The 19,639-nt window shown below is 43.4% G+C and overlaps 1 protein-coding gene across 1 annotated transcript in view; it reads left to right on the top strand.

The window, feature by feature from the left end:
* The window catches only part of adgrl2a (adhesion G protein-coupled receptor L2a), a gene marked incomplete at its 3' end in the record, with an annotated part of 119,879 nt that extends 100,772 nt beyond the window's left edge, over window positions 1–19,107 (top strand). Inside the window, exons 19-27 of the mRNA XM_080012610.1 lie at window positions 5,434–5,525; window positions 7,131–7,175; window positions 7,606–7,632; window positions 8,554–8,722; window positions 9,300–9,428; window positions 10,574–10,670; window positions 14,921–15,049; window positions 16,167–16,184; window positions 18,128–19,107. Coding sequence (XP_079868736.1) covers window positions 5,434–5,525; window positions 7,131–7,175; window positions 7,606–7,632; window positions 8,554–8,722; window positions 9,300–9,428; window positions 10,574–10,670; window positions 14,921–15,049; window positions 16,167–16,184; window positions 18,128–19,107 — 1,686 coding nt within the window. The remainder of the gene's footprint in view (window positions 1–5,433; window positions 5,526–7,130; window positions 7,176–7,605; window positions 7,633–8,553; window positions 8,723–9,299; window positions 9,429–10,573; window positions 10,671–14,920; window positions 15,050–16,166; window positions 16,185–18,127) is intronic.
* Window positions 19,108–19,639: the final 532 nt, after the last annotated feature.

Raw genomic sequence — 19,639 nt, 5'->3', positions numbered from 1 at the left:
TGCATTTTACCAAGAATTTATTATCGACTGTTGTCAATTCTCAGATATTGCCTCCCTCTCAAGATGCTCTTTTTTTGACATAACATAAAACAGACATTTAAAATAGCCTTCAGTTAATAATATGTCTCCAGGTTTTTATGGTTTATTTCTTCCCTCCTCGGTCTCAGTCTCATTGTGCGTTTGCATATTGCCGCGGTAAATAGTCGGTGACATTGCCAGGGACAAAAACAGCAGAACGCAAAGGCACCGCTGTTTGGTAAAACACAGGTAAAAAGGACATATTATATTGACACGGGTGCCATCGGAGCGTGCAATTATTTACTGGTCACGACCTTATTATCCCCTGTTCCATCCTCGGAGACCTGTGGGAGGCTGGCCCATTTGAGGAAAAGGGAAAGGGAAATGTCAGGAAGCATTCTTTAGATACATCCATCCAGCCAGGGACAAGGGAGTAGCTCCACACCGTGCTGGCTGATATTTGTTCAGATATGTGTTCATTATCCGACATAATCGTTTGTATCTATAGAGGCGTTGACGTCGCTTGAACGCCGGGGCTGACATTGAAAAGCGCTCTTGAGAGACATCCGTGTCGAACCTCCACCTCTTACACCGTGATGAGAGTGCACATTCCGAATCTAATTTGACCCTCCAACCTATGCAGTAATATCATTTTGAAGAAGCCTATTTAGTCGCGAATAATAGAGCACAGGCTCACCAAAAAGAAGAAGTAGAAGGTATGAATGCTGCTCAGTCAGGCAACAAAAGGACGTGTTTACCGCTCTGTCATTTGGGACCCCTCATTGTTTCCTTCCCCAAAATGATTTGCATGAAAAATGGATCTGCAATGCCAGGATGATGATGATGATCAGGCTCCCGGAGGTGGTAACCTCGGAGGACGAAGCGGGGACCCTGCGCGGGAGCTGATGTATTGTAGCTCGGCTAATGTGCGACAGGAGCAGGAGGATTTACAGCGCCGGCCCGAGAAGAGAGCACGCTGCTTTCCAATCGACAAGAAAGACAAAGCACAGCGGAAAGAGGGAGCTCCTCAGGGGAGCGTGTAGGGCCAAGGTTCCACCAAGCCACCCGCGACCTCCCGGATCCGGACAAATTGACTTTGTCCTTGTCAATGAGCGAGAGGGGAGTGGAAGGGAAAAGAGAACAAGAACAACAAGAGAGAGGAAGCGTCGGACTGTGACGCTGGACATCTCGGTGCTCCTTTCTTTTGTTAAAGCCCAGCTGATCCGAAATGGTCATACGGCAGCTGGAGAAGCGGCTGAAAAAGTGCTTTATCTCTCCTACACCCCTCCTATTCACCGTCCATGCCCTTACACTTTATTTGAATTGAGGAGGGAGAACAATAGCAACAAGAGCGATAAAGACACTTACTGGACTGGATCTCCTTTTTTGTCAAAACCTGGCACCCACTGACAATTTCAGGCCAGGTCTACACCTGAGAAAGTGGTAAACAAAGTGGTCACTTTCCTCCATCTCTCCAACAACTCCACCCTCCGACTCATCGTCCCTTCCTTTACTCTTTATTTTGTCCGGACCCTATGCGCCAGACTGAGAACAGCGCCGGTTTGAGGCACTTAAAGCTCTGTTCTTGGGCAGACGTGCCCCCCCGCCCCTCCTCCTCCAACTGTCTCCGGGCCCCAACGGGTATTAGCTCCATGAACAAGGAACATGGAAGTAATGAGTGGTGGGTGGTGGTGGTGTGTTGGGTGGAGGGCGGTAGGGGGAACCATTAGTATGCTTGAGATGGCATCAACACAAGGCCTCTCGGATCATGACACGTCGCGAGCGGTTCTTCTCATTCGGACAGCTCCATCTGCACACCTTTAATATTTCATCCCCCCTTCTCGGGTTCACGCCAAGTTCAGTGTGTACACAACCACCACTTTTGGAAAAGAAAAAGCTTTTCCTCTCCCTTGGTCCTGCTGTGGGATGAGGTGCTTTGCTTTCTGCATGGCTGGCGGTGGTGATGATTCAGACGGAGAGAGACAGAGTGAGGGGTTGCAAGGTAACGGGGGAATCCCCCCGGGAAGGTTCCCAGAAAGGCATGGTGATTGGTGAGGGGCCGGCGAACATGTGCCTCTCTGTTAGCTCTCTGCTAGCTCTCCTTTAGCTTGATTTTAAGCACCCCCCCATCTCTACTCTGTCTCATTAGATCCGTGTCACCACTCCAGGCTGTGCAAAAGGGGGGGGGTTTCAAAAGGACCTCATCCACCTCCCCCATCCCACCCAACCCGCTGTCTGAGTCACACGGCTGGTATAAATAATAGCTGATGGCTGTGAAACAAAACACAACATCAGCATCTGCCGCCTTATGATGTAAAAAGGAGCCGAACCACTTTGGATTTGTTTTGGGGTTTTTTTCCCCCGACCTCCCTCTGGTCTTCTCTCCTTCGCTGCCTGAGGTATTGGGATCTCAAAAGTCATTGAATAGTCTTGAATTGGAATTGATGAGGTCTTGAAAGTCCCTGAGTGGTCTTGAATTTGTATATATAGTACGTGGTAGAGGTGTGGAAATTTCGATGCAGTGATACAACATAATCGGAATATAATTAGACCCACATTTAAAGAAAAACCATTCATTTCGAATTAACATATTTAATTGTGATAAAAAATAACAGCCTACACAAAACGGAATTATCTCCATTGTGTTCGGGAAGCTCCGGTGACGAGTGTGATCAAGTGCTGGACCGGCCAATCAGAAGCCACGCTGCAGGACGTACTGAGTGACGTCCACTGGGCTGCGTATCGCTCCACCCCCGATGATGTCAGAGAGTTTACGGGAGTGGTGACAAACTTCGCGCAGCTGCTCACGCCGCGTCGTGCGGCTTCTGGGGAGGTTGGTGAAAGAGTCAAAGCGTCGGTGCAGGGAAAGAGTGGAATCTCAGTTCCAGCTGTCTGACACCAGACACATGTGGCAGGGATTACGGACTACAGAGGCAGAGCTACCACCACGGTGAATGCTGATGCTTTCGCATTAGCCCCCTGGTCAGCACAACAGAACCGAGTTCCGCCTCCGGAGGGGAGCGCACACTCAGCATCTTAGATCACGACGTGAGGAGGGCTCTGAGACAGGCGAACACCAGGAAAGCAGCCGGTCCAGACGGCATCCCCAGTCATATCCTGAAGACCTGTGCCGACCTGCTTCACCAGTGTTCACCATCATATTCAACCTCTCCCTGGCGCAGGCCTTGGTGCCCACATAGAAATTTGGGAATGCGATACATTGAGATGCATCGAGAATCGTAAGCGAATTGAATCATGAGGCCAGTGAAGATTCACACCTCTCGCACGTGGTATTAAAAGAAATTGAATATTCTTGAATACATGAGGTCTGAGTTTCAAACATACACATTTTGTCCAAATGTATTTATCTTTATGTATTTATTTTGGTGAAATAACAGCTGACGGCTCTGAAACAAAACGCAGCAGCAGCGTCATCTATGATATAAAAAGGAGCCGGAACATTTAGGATTTTTTATTTTCCCCCAACCTCCCTCTCTCTCTCTCTCTCCCCCTCCCCCACCCTCTCTCTCTCCTTTGAGTTATTGTGAGCTGCTCCACCAGATGATTGCACAGTGAGAGGTGATGTATTGATCACAGGCGGTTCCTTTTGATAGAACACACCGAATTCCTGTTTTTTAGAGTTGAATGGTTCCACAGTCCGGCTCCAGAAAGGGCATTCACTCATTCATTTATCTGGCGCCCTCATGCCGCCGCTGCCTTTTTCTCTGTTTTTCTCTCTGCTACTCCTGCCAATGTCTTGTTTTTCAGCGCTCCAAAAGATAAAAAAAAAAAAACAAAAAAAAACGATACTATTGAGAATCGTGTTTTGTTTTGTATAGTGGCGATGGTTGGGAGATCAATTGAAATGAATCCTGGAACAAGAGTAAAATATCAGCTCCTACTGTGTTGCTCGTGTTATTTGTGTTATTTCGTGGACCACCAAACACAATTTTTTTTCTGTGAACGTAGTGGTTCAATCAATCAATCCATCTGGTTTTGAATGTATTTACCTGGCACTATTTGGAGACGTGTTATTTATGGGAAGAAGAAATAAAACAATGTTCGACTTTATCCTCTATTTGTGTTCATGCGCCTGCTGTTTTCCTGGAGATGAATGTTTTTGGAGTACGTTATTTGGAACAACTCTTAAATCATGGCAATGATTTTAAACACTGCGAGACACATAGCACATATTTTTCTTTGGTCTTACTCCAGGTGCCATGGAGTTGAGATTTAATAGAACATAAGTAAAGGAGTAAAAGTCCCATGATTTCTTTAGTTTCTTCATAAAACATCTATGAAGACGTGTCCCCTGAAGCATATTTTTCTGTCCTTTTTCCTGAGGTCTTTAAAGCCAATGAATAGTCTTTAATTGGACTTAAAAGTGATCCAATAGTCTTAGATTTGAATTCACAAGGTCATAAAAGTCATTGAATAGTCTTACATTTTGATTTGCGAGAGCAGTGTCTGCACTGGGGACGTGACTCAGTCCCGAGCCCTGAAGCCCCGCCCTGCTGCACATGGCTCGCTGTTTGCGAAGCCCCGCCCCCCGCTGGCTCTCGGGTTATTCAAAGTTTATTAATATTACTCGTGTCGTGTGTCCAAATTGCACCCACCAAGTGTGAAGTAGATCGGATGAACAGTTGTGGAGATAATCAAAGGAATTACAGACAGACAGACGGTCCTTCCTTTATAGTGAGATAAGGTCTTAAAGATTATTAAATAATCTTGAATTGTAATTCATGAGTTCTTAAAAGTCATCAAATAGTCTACAATTTGAATGAACAAGGTCTTAAAAGTAATTTTGTTTATTTGTCTATTTCATACAAGACATGTTTTTCTATGGTTTCAGACCATGTGCCATTAGACCTGAGACTGAACAGAACATAGACAAAATAACTAAAACTCCTATCATTTATCTAGTTTCTTTAATATAAAAGAGGGAGCTTTGTGAACAACTATCTTTATCTTTTTTTGTTGTCGCTGGTTATGTCTCTGTGCACATGGAATGAACGACCCAGTCGTTCGTTCTGAACAACACAAGGGTCTCCGGTTTCCCCCCCGGCTGGTTTTTCCAGACTGTTGCCGCTGCGTGGATGTTTCTTTCTGCCGTGATGGACTTTAATGCGTTTCCCTGCTCTTATTGATATAGAATGCCACTAAATTTGGCGCCAGTCGGCCCGTCTGAGGCTGGCAGGAACAATAGATGTTTATCGAGTCTGCGGACATTCGGGGCTTTTTATTTTTAATATATTTAGACAAATTAACAGTCTCTCTCTCTCTCTCTCTCTCTCTCTCTCTCTCTCTCTCTCTCTCTCTCTCTCTCTCTCTCTCTCTCTCTCGCTATCTCTCGTTTTTTTGTTTTTGCCTTGTATTTAACAATTAATCATATTTGTTGTATAAATCTTTTGACAGCTGAATCTCATCTTCCTGGTGATCACGATGTACAAGATGGTGAAGCACTCCACCACCCTGAAACCCGACTCCAGCCGCCTGGAGAATATTAAGTAAGTAGAACCCTTAGCCTCTTAAAACCCCTGACTTCCATCCATTCTCCCTCTCTCTTTGGTTCTCAACCACTATCTCACATAAAAGGTCCATAATAACTCGTAACTTGGTGCTCGTATTCTCAGATAGGGTTTTTATTCTTTTAAGTGTTTGTTTGTTTGTTTTTTGTTTTTTTGTTTTGGGATGGGTGGAAAATTCATCCCTCCCCAGTCATCAGCGCCGTCTTATGATGTAAAAAAGCGCATTTCGGATTTTTACTTTCCATTTTTTTCCCCCGACTTCCATCTCCTCTCCTCTCCTCTCCTTTGAGTTGTTGGGGTCTTAAAAGTCATAAAACAGTCTTGAATTTGAATTGATGAGGTCTTAAAAGTCATCGAATAGTCTTGAATCTGAATTTGTGGGTTTTATTTATTTTTCGTTTTTTTTTTTTCTTTTTGGATGGGCGGGAAAACGCATCCCTCCCTCACCATCCTCAACTCAAATTCACCGCCGGTTGTCAGAGGTCCGAAGTCCGACTCCTCCTCGTCCTCTCCACATCACAGCATGATGTTGTCACGGTTTCTTTATTCTGTTAATTCCAATTCCAGGCTCCAGCGAACTCACCATTTTTTGGGGGGTTCTGTTCGCCCCGTGGTCCTGTGGTCGTGAGCGTCGTGGCCGATGCTCTAATGATAGCCGCGCTGCCTTTTTAGTCCTTTTGTTGTGTGTTCCCCGAGCAACAAAAATACACACACGCGCGCACACACACGCACTGCTGCTAGACTAGAGGGTTAGGAAACAAAGAGCTACCATGTGCGTTTCCTCCTGGAAACCTGTCAAATGTCTAGTCCCTCTAGTTATTCTTTTCTTTCTTTTCGTTTTTTTCCTTCCAGCTTTAAATCCTCTAAATCGAAAAAACATTCCTCCCTCCCTCCCTTCCTTCCCTCCATCACTGCACCACTGCATCACCACAGCCCGCCCTCCTACACCAGCGTAGCAGCAGCAACCTCAACTTGTCCAAAGTGAACGACTATTTTTATCTCTTTGCATTGATTTTGTTTGTTTTGCATTCAGTTAAAAAAAAAAAAAAAAACGATATATCTTGCTTCCAAACACCACATTTAAGGGTCTGTTCCTCATTTCTCTTTCTTTTTTAAATTGATTATTTTTAAATATTGTATTTTATATCCCCCTCTGCGTAGGAGTAGCCATTCTAACTACTTCTACCCTCGGCTTGTTTGTTATTTCTTCTTTAAATGAATGTGTTTAGCAATATGTGTTACAGTACTGCGGTGAAATCCCAATCAGCAAGAAAAAACATAACGGAAAGACTTTGTTTAGACTTAATCGTTTATTATATATCTCTCTACGGAGAAAGCCACCGCTAAGGATGCCGTGGTCGTCTGATGAATGGAGGTGCCTGTGTTATTTTCAGTGACTTGAAAACACAGGTTATGAATAAATCCGGCGAATAAATAAACTGGCTGTTGTCTTGTGTGTTGGTTTTATGTGTTTGGCCTGGTCCGTTGCACGTTGCATGTAAAGAGAAAGTTAACCCATGTCCTTTTCCTTTCTCTTCTCCTGTCTCCTCCTCTTCCTCTGTTCTGTTCTCTCACCCACACCAGTAATTATCGCGTTTGTGACGGCTACTATAATACAGATTTGCCCGGGTAAGCTTTTTACTACACACCTCAGAAATATGGATATGGATAAATGTATGGAGATATATATATATATATATATATATATATATATATATATATATATATATTGACCCCATGTATCACACCACACTACTCATGCACAAAGCTGAGACTCAGATTTGACTAGGTGTGGTTTGTAGTATCTGCTCTTACCAGCTTCACACTACCAGTTACTAAGAAGGAAACAAACTCACTCACACGCACGCATGCACACACACACGTGCGCGCACACACACACACACACACACTCATAACTCTCGGCCCTCGTTAGTCCCCTCTTACTTCTATCGTCCTTTCACAACTTCAGTATATTTCACTCAAATGCCGACTAACTAACTAACTTCACGCTCTGATCTGATTGTGTTTCTCTCTTCCCCCGCCTGATCACGCTCTCTAGCTATGAAGATAATAAACCCTTTATCAAGTAAGAACACGCTGCCCAGAAGTCGCCTCTTCAGCCTCTAGTTTATCCTCTCGTCTTTCTCTTCATTTGGGTTTGACTTTCCTTCAGGCTCTCCTTTGTGATTTCCTCTCTCCCTTTCCTTCCTTGTCCCTCTCTCTCTCATCCATGCTCCTCTACCAAATCTAAGGCCCAAGCTCATTCATCCCTCTTTTTCCTCCTCGTCGCCATGTCTTCCTTCAGTCGTGTATGTTCGTGGTTTGGTGGTGTGTTTGAAAATGGTGAAAACTCCCCAAACCTCTTCTGGCGTCTGAAGGTCGTCTCAAGGTTCCCAGGCGACCTTCAGATGAGCTCAAGAAGATCTCTCCCTCTCTCTTTACCCTTTAACCTCTTCCCACATTTCCCCAAGCTCTCCCCAATGGTTAGTACTCACGTACTAATCATCAAAAGCTTTTATGTGTACCTGTTGTGTTTGACCACGGCCTGTAGAATAGTCAGTTGTTTTGCTTTTCTTTTTAGAAGCATTGTTGTGCTGGATGTTCTGTCCCATTTAATAAGATTCAACGTGCCAGTTAATTAAAAACCAAGAGATTTATGCCATTTTTCCGGCTTGTTTAATTTCCTTCTTGTCTGTTTTAAAGCCAAGGCCTGTAGCGTTTACATGTATGAAAGCCTTTATTTAATTTATAACACTCTTCTCATTAAAAGGCAATCTCAGTGGTGTAATGGTACACACATACTGTGTGTGTGTGTGTGTGTTTGTGTGTGTGTGTGTGTGTGTGTGTGTGTGTGTGTGTGTGTGTGTGTGTGTGTGTGTGTGTGTGCGTGTGCGTGTGTGTGTGTGCGTGTGTGTGGGGTGGTTTTGAGGGTGTTTGTGAAGAGATCATTTATTAATTGTATTTTCTATTATGTCCCTCCCTTCTCCCCTGTCCTCCCTCCTTTCAGGTCCTGGGTCCTGGGTGCCTTCGCCCTGCTCTGCCTGCTCGGCCTGACCTGGTCCTTCGGCCTGTTCTTGATCAGCGACACCTCTGTGGTCATGGCGTACCTCTTCACCATCTTTAACACCTTCCAAGGAATGTTCATCTTCATCTTCCACTGTCTTCTCCAGAAGAAGGTCAGTTCGCTGTCCGCCTGTCGCCTCCCGCTACAGTGTAAACTGCAGGGTCCTTGATAATAGCTTCTAAATCTCTGTCTTCACTTTACGAAATCTTTACAAATATTCAACCTTAAAAGTAATTGAATAGGCTTACATTTGAATATATGAGGTCTTAAAAGTCATTGAATCGTCTTGAATGTGAACTTATGAGGTCTTACAATTCATTGAATAATCTTGCATTCGAATTTATGATATCTTGAGTGTCTTGAAAAAGATATAGTACTTACATGCAGTAATTCATTGAATAAGATGGAGACGACGTGTCTAGGAAATAGTATTAAATGTTATAAAAATGTCTCTTAAAAAAGGTTTAAATTGAACCCAGATACCTTCACACACCGTTGATGAACTCACTGATCCTCTAGCCAAGGTCAGAGAAAGAAGACCTCTGCATGTTAATGGTGAACAACCTTGAACCTTTTCTGTGTGGAAATATGGGTTTACTCGCCTCGCCTGTTGTACCGGTCGAGTCGTGTGTAAATACAAAAGCAGCAATGAAAAAAAGACAACACGCTGTATGTCAACACGCTCACAGGTCCGCAAAGAGTACGGGAAGTGCTTCCGCCACACGTACTGCTGTGGAGGGCTTCCCACTGAGAGCTCCCACAGCTCGGCCAAGACGTCCACTACCAGGACCAGCGCCCGCTATTCCTCCGGCACACAAGTAGGCCTCTCAATTATCATACTGCCAAATTGTACAGAATATTTTATAGAACAGCCCCAAATTCTATGTTAGGGTTGAATCTGAAGAAGAAGTGTAATGTAATGCAATGGTAGGGTGGTAATTTGGAAATCACAGTCGATGCGATGACTGAATAAATTATTAGACAGTCAAATTTAATGGTATATTTTATAGAATAGTCACAATTTCAATGTCTGTTTCTTTATGGAAAGAGTTTTGTGATTTTGCCGTGATACATTAATATCCAGTACTTGACTTGATTAGTTACATTTTAGTTTAGGTTATAATCTTAATGTTTGATTTGGTTAGAGACTACTTAGTTAAGAAATGCAACGTCAATGTATTGACAGTCATTGCATCACAGTCCATGCAATGACTGTCAATACATCTTATATAGTCAAATGTACAGCATATTTCAAGAATATTCAGAATTTTAACGTCTTTTCTGTGGGTTAGGGTTAGAAGAATTGGGTAAATATCACCCTATTTCTCCATTTTGTGGATGACTAGGAAGAGTCATCTGCTATTTTTTTTTTTTTTTTCAGACATTAAGGAAGAGAACGTTACATTTTACAATCTGCTATACTGCATGAGGACTGTACCTTTTTCTGCTATACCTGCTCAGCATTCGCTTTAAATCCTAATTTCTTACTAACGTCATGTGCATGGGAAACACTGCTGCACTACTTTTTAAAACCATAGCGCTTACTGCAAGCTGACAAAGATATTTGCGTAATCTTCCGCATATATCGGCTCCGGCAAATACGCCTCTACGCTGACGCTGCCGCCGTATTTCCAATGTTCACGGAATCATCCCCCACTATAATTGTTTGATTGGCAAGTGAACTCCCACGCCCCCTGTGAAATATGAAATAGTATAATAAAAACAAAAATATGATGAAAATTAAATCCCATTCAGTCACCTGGTGTGGAAGAAAGAAACCAAGCCATTCGTTGGTTAACCGCAATGAAATTGGATTTGAAGAAGGCGGGTGGACGGCAGTAGAAAAAGAGCGGTCCATAGTGAATCCTTTTATATTTCTATATATATATATATAGAAAAAGTTAATTAAAGCTGACCCCGGAAGGTTCCAAGTCTTAATGGTTGTCCCTTGTTGACCTGACAGAGTCGAATCAGGAGAATGTGGAATGACACCGTAAGAAAGCAATCCGAGTCGTCCTTTATCTCAGGTGACATCAACAGCACCTCCACCCTTAACCAAGGTCAGTCCCACCACACGCACACATGGCTCTGCTAAAAATAATTCCTTTACTCTGGGAACTGTAATGAATGGTCGCCGGGAAAGACTGAGCGATGCATTAAAATGGAATAAGGGAGGGGAAAAAAAATCCCCAGACTCCCTCGGCCTCCTCGTCTTCTTGTTCTGCCAAGCAAAGGATTTTACCACAATCTGTCCCCAAATGCTCCCTTTTGCGCTGATAGCGTCAGACCTTATTTTGAATTTTAGGGCGAGTTTGTTTGGTTTCTTCTTAAGTGCTGGCAAACCCAAAGTTCACTACCCTCACTCGGGGGGACATGGATGTGGAACTCAAAAAAAAAAAAAGTTAAATAAATAAAATAAACAGAAAAAAAAAAAACAGGTTTCTTTCTTGAGGAATCTTAACACGCAGAGGAGAAGAAAGATGGTCAGGGCCATTTATTTTCTGTTTGCTCCGCATGTAAGGTGACCTCCCTTTCTTTACAAAGGGGGGGGGGGACTCGGGGGAGAGGTGGAAGGAAGAAAAAAGAGAGAGAGAAGAAGCTGGCATTTATTATTTAGCTCGAGCACAAATATGATGATGAGAAGATGATGTTCAACTCTGGATGACCCGCAGTGCTTAGTGCCGTGTTTGGCTTTTTTCGCTGCCACCGCTCCTTCCTCCCGAAATGGCTTTCCAAGCATGCGAGGGGATGAGGAGGGGGAGTGGAGGGGTTAGACTGAGGTAGTCTGACTTCACCTTCTTCACTCCTCCCCTCCTCTGTTCTCTCCTCTCTCTCTTCTTTCTTTCTGGCTCCACCCTTCACCCTTTTCTCCTGCTCTTCACTTTCCACCAGGTGGAATAGAACGTCCCAACAGACAGTGCACAAAGTCACTTTTTCACTGTTTCTATTGAAGATGATGCGTCAGTAAATGACCACATGAATACAGGTTGTTGTTTTTTTTGCGACTCAGATATCTGTTGTTCTTCTACAGCGTGAAATATTGTTTCTTTGCCATGTAATTTTTTTTTTTTTTTCACGACGTACATACATTATGTCTATAGTTTATTTATTTATTTATTTATTATTCATTTCTATTTGACATGACAATTTAAAAGAAGATCTGTCGTATTTTTGGGACATATCTGTTGTTTTTTGCAACGTGGTATACTGTATACATATATTATATGTTTTTTTGTGACATTTGTTATGTCTCTAAAGAAAATATTTTTGTTGTTTTTTCTCCTGGCAATTTACTGGAGAACCCGAGGTGAAGGCAGTTTTTTGGCGACGTAAATTCTGTCGTTTTTTGCAAAATGTTTTATTGATAAAGTAGTTTCGTTTTTTTGGTTGTTTTTCCGACCTAAATATCTGTCAACTTTAACAATGTAATTTATGTTGTTGTTTTTCAATAGAAATAGCTTGTCGCTTTTTACAAAGTAATTATATCGGTAACTTTTTTTTATAAATATATATATATATCTCGGTTTTGCCACGTATATTTGTTATTTTTGTGACATTTATCTCCCATTTCTTTGCGAAAGAAAACAGATAAATATCTATCTTTTTTGCATTGCAAAGCATTAACCCACATTCAGTGTTATCAGTGTCATCTTGGTATCATTGGTATTGTGGGAGGAGGTTGGGGTGGCGATGGGAGATTTGGGCAATCGGCTGTGGCATTGACAGACGTTGGAGGGAAATTTAAATAGTCTGCCTTTACTACAAGAGGAGTGATCACTACATGTCATCGGACACGTGACTCTTCTGATACTGATTGACTGTCAGATGACATGTGGGCGTGACTGCGTGCCCCGCCTGAATTTAGCCTGTGAGCTACATTATTTTTTGCGACCTTTATGATATATTTCTATTTGAGATGACACATCAATAAAAAGTCGATTTTTGGTTGTTGTTTCCCTGGAGATGTTGAGACGACGCTGGGTATTGATCCTTCTGGGCCATAGTTTTAGTAGTAGTAGTAGTATCCCACCTCCTTAGAGAGGACGCTACAGGAGGACAGTATCTCCTAGAAATACTTAGCATCATCAAAAAGCTCCTTGGAGGCTTCTCCACATGACAGATGGCGTTTAACTCAGGTAATAACTTGGAAAAAACCCAACTCCGCTGGCCGTGAAGAACAATGGAACAATAAAAATGGTGTTTTGAAGTAGAAGAAAAATGCCCGTCTTTGAGTCTGAGCTAAATATTGATATTTTGATAAAGATATCTTGGAAGAAATCTGACTTCCCATCATGGTTGGGGATTTTAATGTTTGGACCCGATTCAAATGATGAAACGCTATCAGAAGGACTTATGGAGGTTTTGTTTTTCCAGGATATTTAGTTAACATGACAGATGAAAAATAATGATGACACAAGGCAATAATGAGCGCAGCGGGGTGAAACAAGACCATCCAGGGAATCGGGAGGTTTTGTTTGTTATGTGTTTAGTAGCAACCTGCAAAAGAAAATAAAAGGAGATCTTGAATTTCCCATGTTTTGTTCTGTCACTTGCAGGTTTTTCTGTTCTGTTCATTTGCATAATAAAGAACACTTTTTATAGGGAGTGGAAATGTGAGACAGGCCACAATGTAAGTGGCAATGGCGATGCTTACATTTTCAATATTTAAAAGAAAATATTATTGGTACATAACTATTTGTCGTAATTTAGCATTGTACACTGAATATATGTTGTTTTTTGCAACAAATGTATATTGCAACAACATACTGTAAATATCTATTGCAACAACGTAAACATGTCATCTTTTGCAACAAAGATATGTCATATTTTGCAACGTTAATGTGATGGAACACTTATTATTTTGCAACTGGGGCCTTTTTTGCAATGTAAATATGTCATTTTTTGCGACTCAAAATGTTAGGATGTCTTTGTTGCAATGTAAATATATGCAATTTTATGCTACTTAAAAGGACTTTTTATTCAATTTAAATATCTGTCATTTTTTGATACTTAAATATCTAAATGTCTATACACAGATCAGCCATCACATTAAAACTGCTGACAGATGAAGTGAATAACATTGCTCATCTCATTCCATTGGCTACTGTCAAGGGGTGAGATATATGAGGCAGCAAGTAAACAGTCAGTTATTTAAGTTGATGTGTTGGAAGCAGGAAAAATGAGCAGGCGTAAGGATCTGAGCGACTTTGACAAGGACCAAATTGTGATGGCTAGAAGACTTGGGCAGAGCATCTTCAAAACAGCAGGTCTTGTGGGTGTTTACGGTATTCAGTGGTTAGTACCTACCAAAAGTGTCCAAGGAAGGACAACCAGTGAAAGAGCGACAGGGTCATAGGCGCCCAAGGCTCAATGATGTGCGTGGGGGGCGAAGTCTGGCCTGTCTGGTCCGATCCCACAGAAGAGCTACTGTGGGATCGGACCAGTCAGAGTGTCCATGCTGACCCTTGTCCTCCACCCACCTAAATGCCTACAATGGGCCATGGACCGTGGAGCAATGGAAGAAGGTGGCCTGGTCTGATGAATCACGTTTTCTTCTACATCATGTGGATGGCCGGGTGCGTGTGCGACATTTACCTGGGGAAGAGATGGCACCAGGATGCACTATGGGAAGAGGCAAGCCGGTGGAGGCAGTGTGATGCTCTGGGAAATGTTCTGCTGGGAAACCTTGGGTCCTGGCTTTCATGTTGATGTTACTTTACACATACCACCTACTTAAACATTGTTGCAGACTAAGTACACACCATCATGGCAACGGTATTCCCTGATGGCAGTGGCCTTTTACAGCAGGATAACGCACCCTGCCACACTACAAAAATTGTTTAGGAATGGTTTTAGGAACAGGACAGAGTTCAAGGTGTTGACTTGACCTCCAAATTCCCCACTTCTCAATAAGATTGAGCATCTGTGGGATGTGTTGGAACAACAAGCCCGATCTATTGAGGCCCCACATCGCAACTTACAGGACTTAAAGGATCTGCTGCTTACATCTTGGTGCCAGATACCACAGGACACCTTCAAAGGTCTTGTGGAGTCCATGTCTCGACGGGTCAGAGCTGTTTTGGCGGCACGTGGGGGACCTACACTATATTAGGCAGGTGGTTTTAATGTTGTGACTGATCGGTGTACATTAAATATAACAAGTGACTTGAGCTCACGTTCCCAGCTAATTGTTAATCCTTACTCTCCAACTGAGTTTAAAACCAGGTTTCTTCCCACGTTTCTTTCCTTCATGAAAATCCCTCCATGACTCTTCTCCTCCCTCCTCCTCCTCCTCCTCCTCCTCCTTTAGGAATGACTGGGAACTACCTTCTCACTAACCCTCTGCTGCGACCTCAAGGCACTAACAACCCGTACAACACTCTGCTGGCTGAGACGGTCGTATGCAACACGCCCAGTGCTCCAGTCTTTAACTCACCAGGTGCGCTCTTTCTAACACCTCTACCCACGCTGTCTCTCTCTCTTTGTCTCTCTCTCTCTCCCTCTCCTTCTCTTTCTTTCTGTCTTTCTTACTCACTCGCTCTGTCCTTTCACAAAGGTTTACATTGTACACTAGCAGGTTGTGAGGTTTTGTTTTGTAATGTTTACAACCATATAATAATAAGAATAATCATAGTAGTTGTAATAGTTATAATACTACTACTACTACTACTACTTCTTATAATAATAATAATAGTAAAATAATAATATTAACAAAACAAAATTATAGTTATAGTAACAGTAATAATATATAAAAGATAATGATAATAATAATAAAAATAATTTATCTTCCATCCGTCTATCCGTCTATCTCTCTGTCTGTCTATAACACAATATGAATTCCAAATCCCAAAAGTACAAAAAATATATAGTATATAGCAGCAGAGTATAGCCATAATATGTGACGATAGTATTATTAACAAGCTGGTAAAATAAATGTATCTATATAAAGTCTGGACATGCATTGGAATCCCCAAAAAATGATTGAGTGAAATTAATTTAATTTGTCAAATGAAACAATTTCCAAACAACTGAAACCACAAATCTCAGTGTTCTCATGAACATTCCCCGTTTGGTGTTTCTCAGCTAATTTTAGGATTATTAGAGTCTCCTGTCACTCCATCTCAGATTCCTCTCATCCAAACCCTGCGTCAGTGACAGGGACATAGTGATTATTCTGGGATGGCGATACTGGAGATAGTGTAAGCCCTGCTGTACAACCCGAGCTGCAGATTTAATTGCACGATTACGATTATTAACGCTTCTGGGTTATCACCATCACAATGCCATTTGTTCATTTTGGTGTTCTTAGTTCTCCCTCCTAAAAATATTGCATCTGAAGTAAAACCAATCAGTCTCAAAAATACCATATGTTCTTCATATGGTATTTTAAAACAGGGTGTTTACCCCCAAGTACACAAAATTTAGATTTTTACCCTATTTTGTGTATTATTTGTAATTGTCTTGCTACGGTTGTGATACTGTCTTTATATTTTGGGAGAAATCAAATGGCATCTTCTTTATTCATGTCTTTTTGCTTCCCTTGTGCTTCCCTTTAGTGACCTACAGAGAGACAAGTATGGGAGTAAAACTTAACTTTGCCTATCAAATGTAAATTTTTATCAGCATGCTTATTATCAAAAAACAACCCCCCTCCCCTCGACACAATCACTTGTTTTCTTTTTCTTTCAGACCATTAACACACACTCCACTCAGTGAGCAAGCGGTTCAAAAAGTCTAATTAAAAACTTAAAAACATATCAAATTTGTGTCTTTGAATTGTAATTTTTAGGTCCTCCAAATAATGAATCTCTCCAATCCGAACGTCTTTTTTTTTGTTTTGTTTTCGTCTGGACTGCTGTCTTCCTCTTTTTCCTATTGTTTTTCTTTTTTCTTATCATTTTTTCTTCCTTTTCCGTTTCCTTTCTTTTTTTTATTTTTTATTTTTTGTCTTTCTATTTCTGGGCGCTCTCAGTGTCCGGTGCTATTCCCTTCACATCTGTCCCGGCCGCCAAATCGCCTCCTGGAATGCATACACAAACAGATCGCGCAGCTGTTTCCTTTTTTTTTTTTTTTCCTCTTATACTTTCTCGCCGTTTTTTCCTCTCTTTTCTACACACCTGCAGTAAGCTGATGTATTTTAGTTATTTTTGTTTTTGTAAGCCCTCCCTGTGTTTCCGGTTAACAAAATTCTTGACGCCATCTTTCACCCCTTATCTGTTCTGACAGCACGGGTCGCCATGAAACACTTATTCCCCTCCCTCCCTCTCCCGCTCTCCCTCTCTCTCTCTCTGTCTGTCTCTCTATCTATCCTTCTATCTCAGTCTCTCTTTTCTTTATTTCCCCCTTTGGGTTTGTTTTTCAGCATGTCAGCCACGGCCGTTGCACTCGTCTCGTCTCTCTCTTTTTTATTCCCCATACACTCTCTCCCTTTTTCTTCCTTAAATTTCACTCTATGCTGATGACTCCACGCTTGTAGAGAAATTCCTAACATGACCACCTCTGACCTCCGTGGCCACCGTGTTATTCTAGCGCTTTTTTTTGGGGGGGGGGGGGTTCTCACTGGGAACTGTCACCATGACGGATGCCCAATGCCGGAACTTTGACCTTTTGGGGGGTGGGGCAACCCTTCAAACTCACTAACAGCAAGAAAGTGCAACGACGATTAAAAATCCGATCCCTTTGCTTGTCGATTTGATTTGCTGAACCCTTGCTCTCACTAAGTTGCAGAGGTTGTTTACTTTTCCTTTTTTTTACTTTTGTTGTTGTTGTTCATTTTTCAGTGATTTCTCCGTCATCTTGTTACGACAATAAAATCATTTTACTTTCTTTTGTACATCAGCTACTCTTAGACCAGATAGCCTGAGCAGACAGACATGATGTGAGTTGTCCAAAGTGAGTCTTTCCACGTGCTGTTTGTGGTGATGTCTCTTCTTCCTCCCCCCTTTCCCTCCCCCTTTGTAGTGAGAACAAAGATGGCTGTCCCGTGTTGATACTCCTTTTTTCCCACCTTTCCATTCTGCCGTACCCGTCATATTTTCCCATTGCCGTCCTTCTTTTCCCCTCAACACATCAACACGACTTAGCCGCTAGAAGATCTTCCATCATTGTCGTAGCTTTGCCCCATTTGTGGCTACATTCCTGTGAACATTTGAACGGTTTACTGTGTGTGCGTGCGTGCGTGCGTGCGTGCGTGCGTGCGTGTGTGTTGTCATCATTGGTCATGAGAGTTTTTTGTCCATTAATGTTGTTTGGGAAAGCAAAGAATTCCATAGTTATTTGGAAAAGCCAAACGTCCTTCCTCTGAACGAGGAATTAAAGTGATAATTCATCTGGTCTCGTGCATGCGTTCCACTGGATGTTCTAATGATTGTGCCTAGATACGCTAACGGCATGGCTGAGTTCAAATCTGAGCTTCCTCTTGCATCCTGAACAGCATTAAGTGTGTTTTTATTTATTTTAAAGGACCTGTAGTTTGGTGATGACTTAATCTCTTGGTGTCTCCTCTTCCTCTTGGCAGGGCACTCACTGAACAACGCGGTGAGGGACACAAGTGCAATGGATACACTACCGCTAAATGGTAACTTTAACAACAGCTACTCCCTCCGCAACGGGGACTTTGGCGACAGCGTGCAGGTGGTGGACTGCGGCCTGAGCCTGGACGACGCCGCCTTCGAGAAGATGATCATCTCCGAGCTGGTGCACAACAACCTGCAGCGCGCCTGCACCAAGAGCCTCCAGCAGCAGCAGCAGCAACAGCAGCAGCAGCAGCTCCACAACCAAAGCCTTCACCTTCCACCGCACCACCACCACCAGAACAACCACAACCACCAGAACCACCAGCAGCACCAGCAGAACCACCACCACCAGTACCGGCACCACGCGGCGGAGCGGGCTCCGCCTGAGGTGACAACAGTGGGCGGTGGCAGCAGCAGCAGCGAAGACGACGCCATCGTGGCCGACGCCTCGTCCCTGGTGCACGTGGGTGACGTTGGTGCGGGGCTGGAGCTGCACCATCACCAGAGGGAGCTGGAGGCGCCGCTCATCCCCCAACGGACTCACTCGCTCCTGTACGCACCACAGAAGAAGGTGAGGACCGACGGGGGTGGCGGAGGTGGAGGGGTGGTGGTGGGGCGGTTGACGGCCACAGACCAGGACCAGGACCCAGACCAGGAGCTGGACAACACCGAAGGCCTGCAATCCCCCAACAGAGACTCCCTGTACACTAGCATGCCCAACCTGAGGGACTCGCCGTTTCCCGAGAGCAGCCCCGACGTGGCCAACAACCTGTCCCCGTCCCCGTCCAAGAGGAGCGACACCGAAGACGTTTACTACAAGAGCATGCCCAATTTGGGCTCTGGCCACCAGCTCCAAGCCTATTTCCAGATAAGCCGAGGGAACAGCGACGGCTACATCATCCCCATCACCAAGGACGGAGGGTGCATTCCCGAAACGGGGGAAGTGCGGGAAGGACAGATGCAGCTGGTGACCAGCCTTTAGACCTATTTACATCAATCCCCCCCAAACTTCCCCCGTCTTCTGCAGATGCTAGGAAAGGCTTCCTTTCCCGTAGTTTTTTGGTTTTGTCTGTTTCAAAGCAGGCCTAGACACCCCTCCCCGTCCCCCCGCCGCCACGCACGAAAAACCAACTCCAGACCTTCCTCTACCCCCATCTCCATCACTCCCTTCCCCCCTGTCTCCATCCCCCCCTTCCTCCTCTATTTCTTCTGACCTTTTCTACAAACCCAATAGACTGCGAGGGAAGACTGTACATGACTGTACAAAATGTCCATTTTAAGACAAGAGACAAGCCAACCATGTATTTAAATGTTCTGCTGCTGTCGAGTTATTTGAAAAGACAATTCAAGTATAAACAAAAATGATTAAAAAAAAAAAACAAATAAAAATAATACCTGCTTCATCCAGTCAGCAGTTTTACCGGTCAAAACGTTTGTACATACACTCCCCTCCCCGCCAACATATTCGTGGTAGCCTGTTTTGTATTATATACAAAATGACGCTGTGGGACCAG

This window comes from Zeus faber (assembly GCF_960531495.2).
Source record: "Zeus faber genome assembly, chromosome: 1".
Taxonomy (NCBI): domain Eukaryota; kingdom Metazoa; phylum Chordata; class Actinopteri; order Zeiformes; family Zeidae; genus Zeus; species Zeus faber.
This window is presented reverse-complemented; position numbering and strand designations above follow the sequence as displayed.